Here is a 21,631-nt window from a genome sequence, read left to right as displayed (position 1 = left end):
ATTTTGTTGTTTGCAAAGTTAGTTAAGTTTGTGCTTGCTCCAGAACTGCCTCGCCCTTCCAGCCTGACTGACTGATCATTTCTTCCGGGCACATTTTTCTTTCCTTCCTGAGAACATCCCCTCGAGACAAGCTTTAAGTCTAATAAAAAGCAAAGGAAATCTGTGGAACTGACCACTTTCTCTAGGCACGCCATGCTGACACAGTACCCCACGAGGCTGCCCCCGTGACTCCTAGGCTCCTCGCAAGGAGATTCAAGATTTGAAACCCAGACTGTTTTGTGACAGCGTGATATGGCCCACATGCTCGCAGCAGCACTGCGTGCTGGGTTTTCGTGCTTTTCTCTGCCTTGCTGGGGGTGCAGATTCCTGTGGGCTGCACAGCCATGAGTCAGGCTGAAATGCTGCTGGGTTGCACACAGCTGAGATAAAGCAGTATTGAACAGGAAAACCCCTTGGAATTAAACTGTCACTTTACAGGTAGATGATTCTTTGGAGTGCCAGTCCCCCAAAAACTGCAGGTTATACCCCTTATAGCTGTGTCCTTGTTCCTGATTTATCCTGCAGCCTGGTGCAGAGGCATGAGAGAGAAGCCTTCCCTGAAAAAAAAACCCACTTCTGAGCAATCAGATGCTGGAAATCATAAAACTGGATTTTTATGCTGGATAACTGCAGGATTAGAGACACTCCACCATCTTTGCACTTTGTAAAAGTCCCCTGACTGCTGTGCATGGAAAAATCACATAGAGGTGCTGAGTCTTATAATGAGCCGGAGAAGACAGAGCACAAGAAAGCCTAAGGCTGAGGGAAATTGAGCCACCTGATGGTGATGTATGGTAAGGTGCTCTTGGGGAATAGAAGTGATATTATGAAAGGTCATAATTAGCTCAGTAACAGGCAGAAGTGGGGTGTAAAGCAAACCCTCTGGCCTGGGAAACTGAGCAGAGAGCCTCTTGCAGCTCTGTATTCCTGTTCAACCAAACTAAAGTTGTGAAGAGCACCAGCTGTAGAAGATCAACCTGAACTCTGCCACTTGTCCCTTGCCTAGGCTCTTCTCTCCTTGCGACCACAAAACCAGCATAAAGCAAACAGATTTTCTCCTCCGGAGTGTGAGCAGCAAGCTGCATGCCGAGAACCTGCCTCCTCCCCACTCGCAGGGTCCCACCCCTGGCATGCAGGACTCACTCATGGCTCTGGCCACAGAGCAGAGCCAAGAGCCGTGTCCGCTCCACTGAATCGTGTGTCTGCGAGAGAGGATGCAGCTGAAGACACTGGCACTACAGTAGCTAAAGGCAGCATTGATCAGGCATCCATGATCAGAAGGCTGGCACTGTTCAGGTGTTGGTATAATTTTTCTTGGGTCAGCAGATTTAAAATTGCACTGTACCATACATATTAAAATAAAAGAGCTGGTATTAAAAATGCCACTGCCCAGTCATGTATCCTGCCTGATTTTTCTTTTTCTTTAAAGAAAATGTTGAGCATCTCTAAGGCTACGAGATATCTAGCAGGCATGAGTTTCTGTGGGAATCTGGGCTTGTTACCACTTAGTCAAATACTCAGTGCACTGTTTTAAAATAATATATTTCTTTCACGGTTTGGGAGGGGGGTGTATGGCTAATGGGGTAGACACTGGGAACAGAGAGTTTCAGGAAACATAAAGCCACTGTAGCTAGTAATCCAATTTGACAGCCCACACAAGTACACTAACACGTTGGTGTTGCTGATGGAGCAGATGGACAGAAACCACCGACACAGATCTGGCTTACCGGCATCTACCACCTAGAAACGCAAAACAATTCTCGTGACCAAAATCCCCTTCCCTTGCAAGGCCTAGTCATTCCTTGTGCTTGATAGGCCGTGGTAAAACGGTAAGTGGAATATATGTCAGGGTTTTTTTGATTGCTTGCAACATGCTCATGAGTGCAGAAGCTGACTAGGCCAGCCTTTTCCTTCCCTGTTTAAAGTGGTTGGGCAGGAGAGTTCAGAGCTTTGCAGAGTGTGAAATCACTGGTTCAAACGGCTGAGGATGCCAAGGCAGGGAGCAGAACCACCACAGATCAGGACTTGTTTGCTGGTGCATTAATATGCTTAATAACCATCATGCAGTGTAGGCTGCATTCCAGGGCGTGAGCTTTCACAGCACCTTGAAAGCGCTTCCTGAATACTCAAGGGACTTCTCTTTTCTCCCCAGTGCCTCGCAAAACACCTGAAAAACATGTGTCTGGGTTGTTGTGTATGCGCCACCCTCATCTACTCTGTCCGACGGTTCTGCAAGTGCCAGCCTGTTTATGTTTTGATAAGTTTCTTTTTGAAAAGCAGTCCTGTATCTAAGCGGCCTCACGAATGAGGCTCTCTGACTGCCTTACCACGTCACTGCAGTCGAGGTGAGATCTCGGGAGGGAAGCATTTGGATGCAGAAGTCAGCACTCTGCCACTCAGATTTCTTCTCTTCATTGACTCTGCAGATCGTGGTATCTTTAAGGAACGTTCATTGGAAAGGTAATGACAGAGCCTGGCTAACGCTGTTTCTGGGTATCTATTAAAATGATTGAATAACTATTTAAGATGTTTTCTTCCAGGCGTTCAAAACCTCCGCTGACTTTACAGCCTTCTCTCTTGCTTCTCGTCCCCCTTTTTTCTGTCATGCTTTTGTCTTACAGCTTAACTCTGCAATTAAACACCACAGATTTTAGGGACATGAATAATGAAATGACTGGAGATGACATACCCGATATCTTTCTTAATGCTTGTAACTTGAACCGCTTCTCTTAATTCTCCTGCCTCCTCTCAGGATTTTAGAGATAGACTGGTTAGTGTCCTGAAAATGATTTAAAAGCCACCAGTTCCTGCATTTAATAGCCAGTCTGAAAGTAACTCCAGTATAATGACCGGGGTGAGGGAAAGACCTAGACTGAATTAGATCTTTTTGGGTCCTTATATAGAAACCTTGGGATTACAGCACAAAAATTAAGCTAAGAGCTGTCAGTGAGGATCTGCTATCAGAGTGACAAACCCTTCATGGCTGCAGGGACCTCAGCCTGCTATCTCACCTGACGGTCTGATTTCTGACTTTCTCCAACTCCAGCTGGCTTCAGTAGGTTTGGGATTTGAATTTTCTATGGATATTACCGCCCCTGGTTTCCAAGCCAGCAGGGACAGGGCAGGGTACTTACAGACCTCTGCCAGAGGATTTTATGTCTGACTCTCAACGAAGCGGGTGCTCAGGGTTTATTCAGTACTAAAGGGGGTTTAATGGATGCTGAAGATGCAGGTAACATTAGACTAACTGACCATTTCTGAGAAGTGAAACTATGGACACAGGTTTGTGTGCAGCTGTGAATATTCAGCATGGGTATACGAGACCTTAGACACTCACGTACTAGGCAGAACACTTAAAGCATAATTCATTTAAAATGGAACATTAACGCACAACAACTATGGCAACAGCAAAAAAGCAGGTAAGATGGCTGGACTAGGAAAAATATATACTACTTTTTAACCACTGTAAATGCTAACCTACATATAAACCCACTACATCCATTTTTAGGTGTTGGTGAAGGGTTATTTGGAAGTGAACCAACTCACAAATCAGGGTATACCAAAGAGTACGTTTCCCAGCAGCTAATGATCTGATATGGTGATTTGAGGTGAGACCGAAAGCTTTTAAACCAGCTGGATATTAATTGCCAGGAATTGTGCATCCAAAGGCCATTGCTGCTCATTCAAACCGTGACAAAACCATTAAGAAGTAATCCCCTTCAGAGAGGCCAGTGTGCAAGTCTTGCACTGCCTCATACAGCGTGTTGGAGACTCCTTGCTGAGCAGGTCTTTCCCTCTCACTTTGAAATATGTTCTGCTATAAAGGGGAAAGCAAGCTAGGAATCGATTAGCCATTAAGAAATTATATTTGGTATTTAGGTTTTTTTAGAATGGAAACCTGAAAAAAAAACCAAACTCAAACCACCAGTATGAATAAACGAATAACAACTCATTTGTTTTCTTAATGAGTGCAAAAGACTTATGTAAAGCACAAGAGTTATCAAGCAGGATTCTCTTGCCACAGAACAGGTACAGCACAGACAGTAGGATTTAAATTTCCTTCATGTTGTCTTCCTGCCCTAAAAATTGAGCTCATTCTCATGGGAATCACTTTTAGCTGCTATCATCTTCCCCCATCTCGCACAGGCAGAGTGCAGTGGTGATGAGCTGGGAGAGGAGAGGCTGTGGGTGCTCCTGCTCTTGCTGAATGTCCCTGCATGGACCTTGCCCCTAGCAGAAAACTACTGCAGGTCTGAGCAAGCGAACACTGGGGCACAGACGACTTGGGGAAAGCAGGGACTGATTTCCTGATCTCTGAAACTGGATGCATCTGTCCATGGTTTGGATCTTTGAGTCATGCAAGTCTGCTTTCATAATCAAAGGAAACAGGCATGTCTGGATTGACCTCAAAGACACCCATATAAAACAGAGCATCTGTATCAAGGCTGTTTCTCTGCATGGGCCAGAAAGGAAGATTAAGGTGGCAGACTCATACCTAGACATGTAACTTTTACATGGCTTCCTGGATCTTTTGCTCTGTGGGATATGAAGAAATTGCACCCGTAACACGCACTGAAAACTACCTCTCCTAGACTGAGCAGCTCAGCAAACTCAGTGGCCCGCATACTCAGCTCCCTCAGCACATACATCAAGCACAGACAAAGAGTTGGGCAAAGTCTGAAATGCAGCAGATGCACTAAATGCTACAATTAAACCTCTGTCAGAGACTTTATACCCACTATTCCTTCCCATTAACACTGGCCTGTGAAAAACCCATCTCTTGATCCATTTCCTTCTTTCTTTGTGGAATAGATGTTTGCGAGCATCCATCTGGGATGCCCTGCTCCATGGGTGAGAACCCACTTCTCTTTTCCACTGATTTGTTTTCCATATCTTCCAACCTACCTGCCCCGACAGGAATCCCAGTTAACCATTACAGTCACATTTCTTTGATTCCACCACTGTACTGCCTAATCCAAATCCCTGTTTGCCCTCCCTTCTCTACCTTCCACATCTATCAGCAAAGTCCTCTGACATCTTCAGAAAATTGCTGCAGAAACCTTTTCCTCTGGCCAGGCCTCTGACAAAGCACCACTCCCAAACCAGCTCAGGTCCTGCTGTGACCTCTCAGATAGCTTTCCCCAGTCCCTCACCATGGCTCTCTTGCTCTGGGGAAAAAGAGCACAGCCCTTCTCTCAGGTGTGGCCTCTTCATTAGATGCTGAATGAGCTGCACCTTTCTGATCCCTTATCTCTCAGCAGCTGCCATCTACAGTGGTGGGTGAAGGTCCTGCACTTTGGCCCAAAGACAGGCTCTTCACCTCCCTGGAGAGCTGACTGCCATGCTTGTGGAGAACTTGGAAAGTGGTTTTCCCTTCTCATGCGTGCTTTTAGGGTCACCACGTTCATCTGCCGCACCGAGCTGTGGAGGGGTTAATGAATTACTGTTTATACAGCTCTTTGAAGATGAAAAGTGCAATGGAAGGTCTCTGTTATTGTTACCATGTATGAAGAGTTCTGCACCAAAGCCAACTGTATTGTGTTTGGCCACTGGATGTCACAGCTGCTCAGCACACAATGCAGCTGAAATAAGAAAGGAAAAGTGCTTACCCAGCAATGGGCAACAGCCGCATTTCCAGAGCCGTTATTTGTTCTGTGAAGAGTGTTTGTTTGTTAAGGGGCTTGGGGTCTCCCCCTGTGTTTATGCACCTCTAATATTGATTTTCAGAGAGGCTGAGCAGCAACTGTGCTTCCTCTGCGTGTTATTACACTGGGAGAGCAGGTGCAAAACGAGTATTTTTATGGAAGGAGGTGCAGATATGTATAAAGTACTAATAACACAGTGTCTGAGAAGGTGGACAGGTGTTTGCATATGCTGACAAGCTGTCCTGTCGCTGAATTATTTGTTATCCCACCACCATCCAGCCCATAGCACAGAGCCCTGGTATGGTGGAAAAATGTCTCCCAGGATAGCTCCCGACAGCACTCCTTGATCCCCACGCTCAGGCCACGTTCCTGTTTATCTCACTCTAAATGCAGAGGGAAGATTGACCTCCCCCTTCCTAATCCTCCAAGTTTTGGGTTTTTTTTTTCAAAGTCTCAAGTAGAGATCCAGAACATGGAGACACTTGCAGCAGTCCGTAGAGCAGACCTATATAGACATTATAAGAACTGTAATTACATTTCCTGGAAATGAAAATGAAGAGGGATTATTTGACCACGTTCTCTTCTTTTTATAGCATCACATTGTCCTTTTCGCCACCTTGGGGAAATGGTGAGTGAAAGGCTGCTCGTGCTTCTGGTGCGGTGAGGCGAGAACCACCTCAGAAGCGATGTGAACATTAAAAAGAGAAAAGTATTTTAAGATAATCCAAGGACTATAGCTATAACGAAGAGTAATTGGCTGAAACTGAGCAAAAGAAAATTTAGGTTGACAATGAACTGCAGGTAGCTAATGCTGAGATCTGTCAGACCGTGAAATGGAATTCGCAGAGGAAATGTCTCTACTTTAAAATGGGCAAATCCTGCTTTTAGGAACACTGGTGTAAATCTCTGGTGTCTATCTCAGACTGCCTCAAAGCCCATTTCTATCACAAAGCTTCGGTAGAATCAACAAATGTACCTGAATTTATGTCAGTAGAAGATGAATTTAGCCAAGCACATCAAAATATTATATAAGAGGAAGGAAGCCTAAAGGGATTGTGTGAACTGGAAAAATGAATTCTAGCACTTTTCTGCCTCTGACTTCTGTGATCTCTGTATGTAGTTGAAAGCCAGGGGGCAAAAAGGAAAAAAAAAAAAACCATCATGGGCAAAATTTCAAAGGACCTAAGGCCAGTTTTGGAAGGAAGATGTAAAAACATTACAGGAATTGTTGCATAAAAGGATCTCATGTTTCAGTCTGCACAGCTTTACCCATGGCTTTGGGCCTACCAGCACTAGCTGCTTTTTGTCTTTCATAAAACTTGTGTAGGCCCTGAATACTTTCATTCATCCAGCATGACTTCAGCAGAGAGACCTCTGTGTGAAGAGGTTTTAGACTCACTTAGGAAAACTGAGATAGCCTAACTGAAGGCAATCTATCCCTCTCACATCGAAAACCTTGTTCCTGGTCAAATGTTTGCCAGACTTGGGAGTGATGCAGCTATTACTGCAACCCCTGATGAAATTCCTGCTGATTCAGAGGGAAAGGCGTTAACCCTTTCAAGTTCTGGGTCAAAGGAGCGCTGAGGTATTGAGCCAGCTACTTCAATGCAATGTCAAGGTTTGAATGTGGCTACCAATACTCAGAATGGATCTAAAAGTCAGACTTGAGCTGAGCCTTAGGCCAAGAGGGAATAGCCTGGGAGAAGCAGGATTTAAAAGATGGCAAAGAGTCAGGGAAAACTGTAGAGATAAAAGTGAAGTGCATGGAAGCCAATGATGTGGGATAAAAGGCTTATTTCCTACTGTAGTTGAGGCGCGGGGGGGAGGCTGAAGTCCGTGTAACTGCATCTGTGTGAAACTGCCTTTGTGAAGAAATCATGCCAGGAATATTCATGGCTGATATTAGATTTTCCCACTGGCTACGTCTGGGTGCAGAGATGCGTCCTGTTAGACCTACAGCCTTCTTCACCTGTAGAACACCAGTTTACCTCAAGCACGGTCTTGCGGGGATATCTGGAGTTCCTGGGCACTGTGTCCATGCTTCTCTCTAGCAATTAGACTGAAGCAACAAAACAGATGACTAACAAAGACGAGCCTCAAGCCAGTCAGGTTTAATACCATATACACTAAAAAAAGCTATAGCTCCCAGAACCAATAAGCAATGGTTGACGTGTGTAATACTTTATACAGGAGAAGGACTCCTTCCATATTATTCAGCTCATAAGTTTGAAGCTTAATATTTAGGTATATTTAAAGAGTGTAATCAAAATTATTGTTCTGTCATAACTCCAAAACAAGTTCATACTTAGCGCCCTTAGGAAATCCTCTCCCCAGATTGCTGTGTCTTCCAGAGTAGCCACTAATTTGGGGGAAGCTAACTTGAGCTAACAGAGATGTGGGGGTTTGGCTGTGCTGAGCACCCACAGCTCCTGATGTCAAGTGAAATGTCACAATTTTAGCCTGTTGCAAAAGCTCCATTAAAAATTAATTCACTGTCTTCTCCAGTTCCCTGGCACCAGTACATTCCCAAATGGGCTTTATTTCAAATCCTTTCTGCAGACTGGGCTAGCTGATCGATAAAGCATGGGCAAGAGAAACAGCTTGTCCCTAGATGACATCCATTTAAGCACTCTTGGCAGGCATACACAGAGGCAGGGTGACAGGAGGGATGCTTTGGTGCAGAGGTGACCTCCTGTTCTCGACTCCTGTTCACACCCTCATGTGCTGCTGTGTGGAATCCTGGAGTGTAAACAGGTATAAACCCCCAAAATTTCTCCCTCAGCTAATTTCAAAGCCTATTTACCCAACTGGGTACACAAGGATTATGAAGTGCATTGCAGGGTATGTTTGATTAGTTTAGTCCTTACACAGTTCAGTGCAACTGTCAGAATAAATGATTTCTTTAGAGGAGAGAAGGAAAAATACACATTTGGTTAATCAACTCAATATTACAGCAATTCCCAAAGATTAAATATGCATCACACAAAACAGCAAACCAGGAAAGGCCTTTAAGCGTTAACATTTCACTTGCAAAGAATAAGATTTTTGACTCAAAAAACGCTGCTTCTGTTCTTCAGCACAGTCTAATCCTGGAAACCTGAGTTCACATGAAATCTGAACTCACCGATGACTCATATTGTTGAATTGCTGTTATTGCTGTACCTTATTGCTGAAAATAATAATTGCAGATCTTATTGCAAGTGGCAGGGACATTGCAAACGGAAGTGCTGAGATTTCACTGGTGTGAGCTTTCTTGCCAAATGTTTAATATTTCTGCCTGTCACCTAAAATCAACAACAAAGTTGTACCGCAGTTGGTGGAAGCTGTAGCTCTGCTCAAAACTGAGTGAAAAGTCCATTCCTGGGAAGATTTCTGCTCCCTCTCTGTTATTAAACCCTGGGTTTATGGGTTGGGAGGCACTGCTGGGCAGAAGGGGCTGTTGGTAGCGAGTTATCCCTGTGGGGGAAGAAGGCTTTTCAAGGAGAATGACATTTGCCTGGTAACAGGACACAAAAAGGCAGACAGAAGATCCATGGTCTGTTCCCTGGTCTGCCAAATGATTTGTTTCAGTGGACCTTGGTCAATTCTTTCGTTGGGACACATTTTTAAGGAAATCAAGTGTCTGAAGATTTACAGAGCAAGTACTGAAGTCCACAAGAGCATTTAGACATCTGACACCTGCTAGTTTTTATTTGAATTCCTGCATATTTTTTAAGAAGTCATCAGGGTTTCAGTATTTTGCATCGAGCCTGAATCTTTCAACAATCTAAACAGTTTCTCAGAGCTCTGAATTTTCCAAAGGTTGCAAATCTTTCACATTTAAAACTAGATTTTCAGTGACTAGGGAAGACGTTAAAGGCAAAATGCTTTGAAATACTCGGTTTGTGGGTGTGAAGCACTTTTAAATCTGGCCTCAGAAGCCTGATTTTCAAAGGAGTTAAGTGTCTGCAGTTGTGACTTCAAGTAAGATGGTGAATGCTCAGCACTTGTGAAAACCAGTCCCTTAAATGGTTTCTGCCTTTGCTCCTTCCTCTGTGTAACAAGGAAACGGTTGTCTACCTCCGGGCAGTGTTTTGAGATCTGTGTTAGGTATCTTTGCTTACAAAGCACTGTTTTAAGGGTATTTGCAATGAATATTTTCTACCTGCTCATCAGGAATGAGTGGACAGGAAAAGTGGGCAGAGAACATGTGCCAGCTGGGGACAGGCAGCGACTCCAAGGCCATCAGCTTTGGCCAGGGGGGGAAACCTGTTCTATTTGCAGGGACCCCTTGGTGCAAAGGATCAATAAAGTGCCTTTAGTGTTTAAGGCTGGCTGTCCAAATGAAATTTCTCTGTGGCGTTGTTTGATGTTACGGTTTTGGATGGGTGAGGAGAAGGGCAGGACGCGTGCCGGAAAGGCCAGACCTGGAGTAAATTGGTGTTTGCTCTCCCTGAAGATTTTTAAAGAAACGCACTCCCCACCTCGGTTCTGACTGCAGATACAGCGAGAGAGATGTGGATCACGACTGTCGTCTTCCACCTGCTCCTGGTGCATCTGAGCTGCTGTCACCTAGTGCACTGGACATACAAAGGTAATGAAAAACGAGGCTTTTTTGGGCTTGCTACTGCTTGCTAAAGATGCTTCCATCCTTTTTGTGCTGCAGAAGCAACACTCAGCTTGACTCTCTTTCCATTATTGAAAGATCTTCACAGAACAGCTAATTTATTCTACTTTATTGATGCCTGTGTGTCTTGAAAGTGATTCTCTTCAATGTCACCCCTTTTTACTCCTTTGTGTAGTTAGGACACATTGTCAGAATTGGCAGACCAATGAGGTTCAAACAATGGGGTAAATCTTTACACTGTGTTAGAATAAAAGCTGCCCTTTGGATGATCCTGGAATGAAAAGCTTTAAATCCTGCCTGCTTATTATTTTATTGTCATATCCCATGCAGTACAGATCACTAAGAAGTGCTTATTTATGTATTTTGTGAAATGTTATCTGATTTTCATTTGTTTCAGGGCGTTGTTTGCAGAGCTCATTGAAGTAAACGGTAGTCCTTTTATGATCTTCAGTGGGCTGGGAATCAAGCTAAAACAAAGGATATTGTTGAATAGGTGCCATATTGCAATTAGGACACTAAGCTGTTTGCAGAAGTTTTCCCTGGATTTTCTTTTGGCCAGGCTGTCTGCGTCTCCTAAACCCCCCATAGTTATTCAATGTCAGGAAATAAATACCTGCAAACTGACATTGCTTAAATGAAATAAAAAAGAAAAGAATTAGCAAATAGTAACAAATCCTCAGGTGTGGCTGCAATTATAATAATTTGAAAGTGAGGAAGATGATGAAGTAGCTTTGAACGATTTTCTTTTTTGCAACAATCACCTCTCCTTCCAAGCCATCGCTGCAGGATTCGAAGTCAGTGAGTTCAACAACCACATGATGATTATTCCTTAGCTCTAGCTCTGTTTGTCTCTGACATAAGCTGCAGTTCTGGGGTGAAGAAGAAAAGATTTCCTTACTGATTGTCAGTCACAGCCATGACAGAGATGGCTTCAAAATTTCTACTTACCCTTAAAGTCCTAAATACAGCACTGTGGAGAGGGCAAACAGCCTTGAAGGATTCAAGCATTTGTTAAGAATTTCAGCAGCACCAGGACCTCTGCAGGAAAGATTCAAATTAGGGCTAAGAGGCTTAGAGCCCTCGGAAAAAGGATTGCACCCAGCATGGCAGCTCTCCTACACGTTTGCTTCCTCGATAGGTGACCACAGGAGGTTTGCAGTATTACATACTTGCAGAGGTGATGAGCACATCCAGGTGAAGCCAGGGCCTTTAGTTCTCAGTCCCATGTCAAAGGTTTGTGTCTGAGCTGGTGACACTCAACAGGACAAGGAGCTGGTATTAATACTCAGCATGACCTTTAGGGGCTATTAGGCCTGGGGGCTGAAGAGCTCCCAAGCTCAGAACTAACTCAACTCAAGATCAAGAGCTCAGAGCAGTCAACTGAATCCTGCAATTGGGACACCCAGGGCCTATTCCACACCAGGATCTGTCTCACAGGAGCAATAAATCACATTCCCATTATTTGCTGTGTGTAAAAAGGGAGTGCCAAGAAGAGGCATAAGCAGTCGCTCAGGATAGGGGTGAGATGTGTTAATAAAAACATACCCGGGACATCAAAGCCACCCCACACTTGTATCCCAGAGAACATACAAAATGTTCAATTTTTTAAAACCATTTCACTCCTATTCTTCTGTTGTTAGCACTTTCCCTAGTTAAAAATAGCAAATTTGCTGCCAGTTCCTAATCCTATCTTGAGATTTCCCACCTATTGCCCTGGTCCTATTCACTCACATTGGTTGAGATCCTGATTCCACACCTTTGGCAGTTCAGACCCATTTCAATCCCCATTTCTATCCCCGTTTCTATCTAAACACTGCTTCTCTTTCAGAGGAGCTTCAGTCTCCAGTGATCAGTAAGCTACTACTGCAATGCAGGTTTCTTATTTCGCAGCACAGTTGTCCTGCAGACAGAATAATGTATATTTTCACTCTAGGGAAGGCACAGCAATCTTTTATTGCTGCAGCTCCTGGTGTTATAATAACTAGATTGACATGCCCTGCCGGCAAATGAGAAGAGGTTTGTGATTCCTGAGCTAACAGCAGTTCTCACCGTGTCCAAATAACCTGGTTTGCTGCTTCTCTGCACAGAAGGAGAGCTGGATGAAGAGCACTGGGGAAGGCACTTTGCAGACTGTGCTGGCAAGCACCAATCTCCAATTGACATCCAGAGGAAAAAAGTGAGGTACAACCCCCAGTTGCTGGAGCTGGAGCTGAGCGGTTATGATGGGCCTTTGCAGGGGGATTTCACAATGACCAACAATGGTCACTCTGGTAAGACTGGGGGGATCCTTCTCATTAACCTACCTAAAACCAGGAGCTGGTCAAGAAGTCATTGCTGGCAAAGGAGCAGCAGAAACAGAAATCAGGACATACAGATCAAGTTTAATTGGTCCTGCAGCAGCTCTAGCTGTCAGTCACCTTTCTGCCAGAAATAGCAGCTCTAAGGCACAAGGAAGCAAGTGCTGCCTGGCCCCATTTTGCCCCATTTTGCCCCATTTTGCCCCCAAGCCATGGCTCCATACCTGCACGGATCACTGCACACACAGCAGCAGGGGCCTCCCATCCACTGTTTCCGTGAGAGTGGGTGATGCCTGCAGGCAACAGTGCAGGGAAGAGGCCAGCAGCAGCAAAGCAGAGGCCTCACGTTTTCGAAAGGCAGATGTCTTTAATGGTAGGTCTGCCCTGAAAACCCAACACTTTTATCACTGCCTCTTTCTTAGCATCTGCACGGATGACTTCAGGTTTCTGTACATCGTATCGGGTTGAGACCTACAGTGGGTTCAAGGGGAGGAAGACTATACATCCCTGCCGGGAGCTGATGGAAGAAATACCTGAACATGACAGCTGTCCCCTTTTAAGCTGTAAAGTAGGCTGTGATGTATCCTTGGGATGCTTCACATGAACAGCAAAGCATGTGCTTATTAAATTGTGTTTGGGGTATAAAGGAGACTTTATGAGTTGAGCTACGTGTTTTCCCAGCCCGTGCAGGATATGGGAACAGCTCCTGTGTGTTCATCTCAGCACTCTGCCATAGCTAGAACATGATCACAAACCTTTTGGGGCCAGCAAGAGACAGTAGGTTGAAATGCAGTGGAATGAGCCAGCTTTGCCATAGCTGTAGGCAGTTTTTTCTTCCCTGGCAGAGCAGATGTCCTGGGAGGATGTCAAGCTCGTAACAGTGTGAGAACAGATTATTCGTTTTAGCTGATTGAAATCATATTCACAGATAATGCTCTGTTTGAACTCACCTTACTTCGCTTTGCCATCTCGCTTCATGCTGCTCTCCTAGTTTAGCTGTTTTGCCCAATCATACAAGATATCTCTCTAGAAACACGTATATAAACCAGAGAAATAAAAGGCAGTTATGCTTCTGCAAGATATTTTCTCTGTTAGACATTAAAAAGGAATAAAAGGCAGCTAGACCCTTTCTTTCAGTGCATGGCAAGACTGCAGCACTTGAGCAGTGAGTCGTATTTGGGGCATACTGACTCTTTTCTGCATTCAGAAAATGTGTCCTTTGCCCCTGTGCATTAATGAGAAGTGATAGGAATGGAGAAGTATCACTCAGTAGCAAGTTTGCACCCAAGGTTTGGTTAGATGTAGGTCACGCAAAGTACAACACAGAGGAGAATTCCCTCCCTTACAGGCAGAGGATTGGTATTTCAGGCCTTGGGAAGGAAAGCTGAAGCACAGCATGAGTTAAAATCCTTGCCTTTGGCCACACAGTCTCAGGGCAAGGTTTATAATTGAGGAGATCCTGGATTCCCCTGCTGCAGTCTGTAATTCATGGCCTAAATAATTCATCAGCTGGTACTGTTGGGATAATGCTTTTGGACTACAGATGAGCAATGAGAGAATTTTCTAATAGCTGCTGTGGGGAGGGAATGAGTATTTTGGGGAAGGTGTTTGGAACATAAAGCTAGTAGCTTTTTTTAACCCTGCACAACAGTCCTTTCTTTCTGTCTGTAACAGAGAGACAGAAATAGGGTGTGAGAGCCAGGAAATTAAGTGATGAGACATACTGCCTTCAGAGCAAGACTGTTGTGATTGTATTTCTGAAAAAGAAAAGCTTAACTCCTGTTTGTCACCCACAGCAGCTCTCATGTCAGCACTGCTACTCTGACTGCCTACAAATTAATTCCTGCAGGTTTAACTTTCAGATCAGACTGCACATGTGTATGTTCCTATTCTTTTGTTAACATCAAAACAATGATTTTCTGATGCAGGGCATTTTAGTACAGCACAAAGGGAAATGACTGTCCTTACTCACAGCTCCTGTGAAGTCAGGCTAGCTTTTCCTACCGGCTTCAGTGAGATGGGACAAAGTAGCAGTATCTCTCCAGGAAAATATTCCACCCGGCCACATCAGAAAACATTCAGCAGATCTGAAAGGGACAGGAGATGGATTTAACAGTAGGACTCTCCTTGCAACCTCTCAGGAGCTGAAGACCAAGTGTCTCACCTAAGAAACCAGCTGCACATTCTCTCTAGTTGTGTAATTACCAGGCTAAATCCCACCTGACAAAGCCTACTTGCAGTAGTGCAGAGCATCTGCGTGCAGACACACTCACACAGATAACCTCAGGTTAATGAAGCCTTTTTTATTTGGCATTTAGACTTCGTTTTGTTTTTTTAAAACAGGATTGGTCTAGCAGGTAGCGAGGTCACGCACAGCTCTGGAAGATTAAAATGTCCATCTGTGCAGGATGTGTGCAACTTGCTCCAGTAGCAGATTTGCTTTAGAACTGGGACCTCAAGTGTGGCCTTCAATAACTCAGCTGCCTCAGAGCCCCAAGAGAGAAGAGCAGGCTGGCTGCATGTGCTGTGAACTGTAAGGTAGGGATGGACATGAGTCCAAACTGCAGAGCAGAAACGCTACAGAAAGGTGCAGTTGCACTCAGATTCACAGTGGGTGATCCCAGCTGATTTTCCACTGCCTGGCAAAACTAGACCTAAGCAGGAGTCAAGCACTTCAAGCTCAGAGCAGTCACATGTTCCACACACACTTTACACAGGAAACTGGGCTGTCACCTACCTCCATGCTATCAGCAAAAATACCTTACAGAAGACTTAAGCTTCCCCTAAACTCAGAACACTATTTACTCTGGCTGTGTTTTGCAGAAAGTAGGAACTGTAGTGAGGCACTTGAGGTCAATAACCATAATATTGGAAGGCAGTCAGCAGGGATCTTGGGTTAAAAGGTGATTCCCCACCCCCAGCCCGCCCCTCTAGACTCTCAGATATTAAAAGGAAACGTTTTCATCTTGTGTGTCTGTAAACAGCTTAAAAACAAAAGAAACTTCTCACAAACCCAAACTACAACTAATGAATCATATACTGTGTTACATTTTGCAAGGATAGTTGTTATTTTTTTTTATAACATGCTCTGGGCTTTCATTAGGACAAGGCAATTCTCCATTTTCAATCCTAGGTTTGGCATATTTATTAACATAACATATGATTTGTGGCCGTACATTAGCAAGAAGACAAATGCTTTCTAGTCTCTTCGTGAATACTTGTTGGCAAGGAGAAGCAAAGAGATTTGTCTCTCCAAATCCTTCAAGCATTAACACAGCCTTTTCAGACTTACAGGGCTCTGGCCCAGTATGCCTGTTCCTAGAAGATTCAGAGTCCAGAATACTGGAAATTATGATGACAGGTTAAATGAGGCCAGTCACTTCGTTGACTTCTATCCCCTTTTTTTTCCTTGGAAATAAAGTGGTTAGTAAATCTGTGCAGAGCCTTGCAAGATGCGATGTACTACGCGGGAGATTAGCATTAAAGCACTTCTATTACTGCCTAAGGAAAAACCCAGAGCTGCTGTGTGTGCCTGTTGTGGTCTTTGTGGTGCACAAGCCTGAGGTCAGGAAGGATTTTAAGCACACAGAGCTTTAAGCTTCAGTGGTTTTCCTTGCATACTGGAGTTAGATCCCTCAACATGACTGTGCCAGTTTAATTCAGAGAAGGTGTTACTGCAGAAAAGCACTAGGCACTGGTGCATAACTGGTAGCATAACTACCAGAACAGGCATGGCTGCGCCCATTGCCGTCTCCAATCCTGTTTTCCAGTTCAGATTGATTTGCCACCCACCATGCACATCTCCAGAGGGCTCCCAGGCCTCTACACCGCTGTACAGATGCATCTGCACTGGGGGGGCCTGGACCTGGAGACCAGCGGCTCCGAGCACACCATAGACGGGATGAGATACTTCGCAGAGGTACCTGTGAACGCACGGGGGTGGAGGGAGGGTGCGTTGCAAGTCTGGCATTTAGGAAATGGGAAGCTGCAGCCCACAAAGCCTGCAGGAAGCAATGCAGAGGCAAGTGGGAGATACAGGGCTCCCATAAGTGCAGGTGGTTGGTGCAATGCAGGGGCTGAGCCTGACGGTGCTGGCACAGAAGCCTAAGAAAAGCCATTGCAATAGCACTAATACCCTTCAAAGATGGAGTGGTTCCTCCACATTCATCACAAACCTATTAAACTAACGGTCTGTTTGGCTGGGCTGTGAGGCACAAGCAGCAGGAAGTGGGATGGTGACTCTCTCTTCAGTCTGTGTTTGGTCCTTTAAAGCCCTAAGGAAGCCATTTACCACTTCTTCCTAAATGACCCTGTCTCTCTTCTGGCAGCTGCACATTGTCCATTACAACTCAGCTGACTACTCGAGCTTTGAAGAAGCCAAAGACAAACCAAACGGATTGGCTGTGCTTGCCTTCCTGTATGTGGTAGGTTTGATGCCCAGGTTGCTGAGCAAGGCCAGGCTGTGATCACTATTTAATACTATAATTGCAGTCTAAGCAGGTCCAGACACAAGCAGCCTGTACTAGATTTGCACATGTATCCTAACAGATGATGTCTGCCACCACTCTGAGAAAGCTGTGCCACAGCAGAACTGTCCCTCCCTTCTGTCAGCTGGGGCTCACACAATACCAGTCAATACAACTTGGTAGCTTTGCTCTGATTTGCAAGTGGGAACACTTGACTTTGTGTGGATTTAGAAGTGGTGAAAAAGGATCCTTACAGTTCACTATTCTACCCAAGACCTAGGGGTACATACCTTACCGTGCTTGTCAAGAGATTGGTGACAGTATTTGTTCTCTTTGTCTCCCAATGCATCAATTAGTTCCTCAAGATTGTTAGTATAGGACAAGCAGGTCACTAACCTTTTGTTCAAGTTTCTATGCTGTGTTTAGGATGGGCACTTTGAGAATACCTACTACAGTGAATTCATTTCCAAACTGGCAAAAATCAGGTTTGCAGGTAAGACTGGGGAATGCTTTTCTCCATCCTTGACATTCTCAAAGCCTGTATGTGTGTACTGGGTTTGGGGCCAGATGTTTTGCTGCTGCCTTCCTTGCAATTATGTGGCTGAGCATCCTCAGCCATGCATGGCTCCACACCATCCCTGCCCACACATCTCGAAGAGCAGGGGTGTGTGGAAGATGCTCAAGGCAACAAACCTAGTCCTGGTAGGTCTATGCAACACACTGTAGCACCATCAAATAACACGTTCCCACCATCCTGCAGTCTGTGTGCCCGGGCAGCAGGCTCTCTGCACACCAATACACTCCGCTTCCTGGCAGAGCACTGAGGTGCAGTTGCTCACCACCTCCAAGACCCCAAGTACCTCAATGACAAACCACAGATCCACTAGAAAGGATCATTCATTTCCCTCCACCTTCACCCAGTTCTGCCAAAGTTCTAATACACCAGTGCTTTGGGCAACGTTTGCCAACCCCAGCCCTAACACCACTCTCACCTTTCTCTTTGTTCCCCATCAATTGTTAATATTGCCTCTGTTTCCTTTTGAGGTCAATCAACAAAGCTCCTTTCTCTGGATGTCCAAGCCATGCTGCCAGAAAACCTCTCACACTTCTACAGGTACCAGGGATCACTAACCACGCCACCTTGCTCGGAGAGTGTGATCTGGACCATCTTTCATTCTCCGATTGTCCTGTCACACACACAGGTCAGTGACAGCTGTTTACCAGACAGAACAGCTTCTCTTCCCTCCACAATCCACCTTTCCACACAAGTTTCCTTTTCTGTCCTCCTGTGAGTTTGGGAACAGCCTGACAGAGGAGCTAATAGGGCATTTCTCATACAGTGCTTTTGGGGTAGACTCCTAAGCAACTGGAGTTACAGGTGGCTTTAGGGACACTGTGATGCTACATCGCAGCAAGGGTCAGTCTCTGTAGAGCAGCAGTTTACCTGAGGTCTGGTGAGCGATAACAAAGCTCTCTGCTCAGTTAAGCTCAACCATACTATAAAAAGGAAGAGACCAGTCAGAATCAGTAAGGCAAAAACTACTGCGAGAGAGTCCAAACCCCCACCCCCTCCAAAAACAAACATAAAAGAGACATTCATAACATTAAAATAATTACAGAATAATTAGCACATTTTTAGAAGAGTATTTCGTTGGTTTTTTTTTTTTTGTCTTGCACACTATGCAGCTAGATTGGATCATTTCAAGAGTGGTCTGCTGTGGGTTTTGGCCGTGTGACAGGAGAGGGTGGGTCCAGGCTCCCGCAGAGCCAGCACAGAGAACTTTGTTGGTGCACAGGAGCACTGGGCAGCAACCCAGCTTGTCCCCGCAGTGGAATACCACCACATGGCAGAATCCCCTTCTCTGTCTGCTTTGTCAGGGCAAAGGCTTTAGCAGGGAAAAAACCAACACAAGTTAAACGAGCTGGCAGACTGGTTCATCTTAATGAAAAAGAAGCTTCAGAAACATTTTCTTCTAGGAGAAGAGCAAGATAAAGTGGAGACTACGGCATTGGAGGATCACAGTGCGTTCTCATTTGAAAAAGAAATACTTTTTTGGCAGGGGGAAAGGCTATTAGGTACTTGTGAGAAAGCAGTATGCTACAGAACAGCAGCAGAATCTCCATCTAGGCATACCATGAGGCAGGTGCTAAAAGCTTCCTTCAGGCAAAATGTCTTTATCATTAATTATCTGATAAGCGCTCTCGCGTTGTGTTCCTTTCCCTTGCTAATACTCAGTAGAGACCCTGTGGCTTCCTCTAGAACAAATCGCTAGGTTTAATCCTGAGCTGCAGGATCTGCACCGCATTCCTAGGCAAAACTGCCGTTCCGTGACCCGCCATAATAAGCCTGCGTTGCTCACAGATCAGCCTCCTGGAGAACACCTTGCTGGACTGGCAGAACAGGACACTGCGCAACGACTACCGGCATGTCCAGCCCCTCAACGGGCGGGTGGTGGAGTCCTCCTTCAGAGCCAAACCCAGCCCAGGTAAGGGGGGGCAGCAGGCAAGACAGGGTTTCCCCGGGAAGGGGCGAGAAGCCTGCGTGGAAGGAGTTAAGTTGCAAGTGCCTTCAGGTAGGCATGCTGGAGATCACCTTCCCAGGTGATGGCCCATGTGCCTCTAAGGTTGTGTGCCAGCCCTTTGTTTTGACTGCAGTGGTGTCACACAGCTCTCCCAGGATAAGGGGTGCTACTCAAGACCACCAGGTTCAGGTGTGTCTGCATCCGTAGGTACACTTGCTATCCTAGAAACAGCTCTGGCACGGCTGATTAGCCAGGCACCATATGGAGGTGAGACTGCATTTTAAAACAAATGCTTTCCCCAAACCTTCTACAAACTAGAAAACAGGAAATCTGCCATGTGCAAGGCCTGGCCTTCTGTAAATTCAGCCATCTGATTGCTCTAGAACAATGCCATTCAGAAGAATTCAACCTCAGACTGGAACAAATCCAGGTGCAGCTCCAAGACATGAAGACAGAGTTGCTGAATGGAGTGAGCCACATAGGTAAGAAACACACATCTATTCGTGAGCCCAGCTTACTTTCCAAGGATGAAGAACCCATGCCCTGCTAACCTTGATGGCCTAAACCATTAATAGGTTTGATGCTTATATGTGCAGGTAGAATTTGGTCCCATAACTACGCCTGCTGATGGAAATTCTTCAGCATCATTAGAGCTAGCTCTGATCTAGCTACTCTCACAGCGACTGCTGCTTTCTTCTGCAACATATAAGCACGTTTTTACAAAGTGAGAAATTTCAGCTCACAGCTCCCCTAGAATAATCATCGTGATTATTTTACACAAGATGAGAAAAGAGAAAGGGAGGGAAAAAAATTATTTTTCTAAACAGTTGGGTGAGGGAGCTAAGCTTTTCATCATCCCAAGCCCCTTCCCTGTTGATACACCACACATCAGTATCTGTGGCTCGAGACAGCTAAGACTGGCACAGCTCTGCCAGTTCCTATCGGTGCATTGGTCAGGATTGGGGCTGATGTATAAGGACAGCAAGAAATGTTAACAGCTGGCCTTTTGCTTATTTCAGGTATTAAATCCAGCACTTTTCCAGCTTTCTACTTCCCTGTGGAAAACATTGAGAGTTTTGTGAATGTTCATCCCCTCCATGATATGTCCCTCCAAGCCTTCACCTTATGTTTCTGGGCAAAAGCCCAACACGCTGGCAGTCAGACTGTTCTTTCGTACTCCACACAGGAGAGGGATAATGAGCTGGTGATGACTGTGGGCACAGATGTGGGACTGTGGATCGGAGGCCACTTCATCAGCTTCCCCCTGTACCACCAGGCACAAGGTTGGCTGCACTACTGCACGGCATGGACCTCCCAGTCTGGAATGACAAATTTCTGGCTCAATGGAGCAGCTGGTAAAGCAAAGAGTGTCCAGAAAGGGTATGTGAGCCAGGCTGGAGGGACGCTTGTCCTTGGGAAAGCCAGAGACACTCTTCTTGGGACATTCTCCAATGGTTTTACAGGTTGGATGACTCACGTGAACCTCTGGAGCCAAGTTCTCAGTCCTGCAGATGTTCGGGCACTTGCACTGTGCAAACCAGGGCAACTGCAAGGAGATATCATAGCATGGGGAGAAACTCCCATGACCCTCTTGGGGGGGGTGGTTCTGGAGTCTGACACCAGCTGTCAGTGACCCCACCTTTTTTTTTTTTTTTTTTAAAAAAAAAAAAAAAAAAAGAAATGGAGAAAAACTTCCGTTATTTGCTTGTTTCTGTTTGTATGGACTCACTGTGCACCTGGCAGTGTTTCAGGTTGTTTTCCCAAGAAAGCAAAGCCTCCATCCGTGGGACAGAAGCAAAGAAGAGCAGAACTTGGTGTAGTCCAACACTTTGCATAGTCACATCCCTCCCAGCAGTCTGATTTAGGTCCCCAAACATAGAACTTCCTACATGCCAAAGAGCCACTCTCTTTGGTCAAAGGAGCCACTTCCTCAAATAAAATTTCTCTCACATCCTTCACCCAGGATCAGTTTCTCACTCTGCATGTGTCCTTCCTTCCCATTTCTCACCATCAAATCACAATCCCTTCCCCTGCAGACATATCCCATAGGAAAAGG

General features: G+C 45.3%; 1 protein-coding gene across 1 annotated transcript; it reads left to right on the top strand.

Moving 5' to 3' along the window:
* The first annotated feature begins 2,405 nt into the window (after positions 1–2,405).
* CA6 (carbonic anhydrase 6) lies at positions 2,406–21,249 on the top strand. The gene is made up of 10 exons (XM_026862463.1): positions 2,406–2,499; positions 10,165–10,257; positions 12,378–12,560; positions 16,358–16,506; positions 16,916–17,011; positions 17,480–17,546; positions 18,098–18,255; positions 19,416–19,539; positions 19,959–20,057; positions 20,595–21,249. The coding sequence occupies exons 1-10, from the start codon at positions 2,412–2,414 to the stop codon at positions 21,206–21,208; spliced, it is 1,671 nt and encodes a 556-aa protein (XP_026718264.1). The 5' UTR covers positions 2,406–2,411; the 3' UTR covers positions 21,209–21,249.
* Positions 21,250–21,631: the final 382 nt, after the last annotated feature.

Source organism: Athene cunicularia (genome assembly GCF_003259725.1).
Source record: "Athene cunicularia isolate RWA chromosome 21 unlocalized genomic scaffold, athCun1 chr21_part1, whole genome shotgun sequence".
Lineage (NCBI taxonomy): Eukaryota > Metazoa > Chordata > Aves > Strigiformes > Strigidae > Athene > Athene cunicularia.
This window is presented reverse-complemented; position numbering and strand designations above follow the sequence as displayed.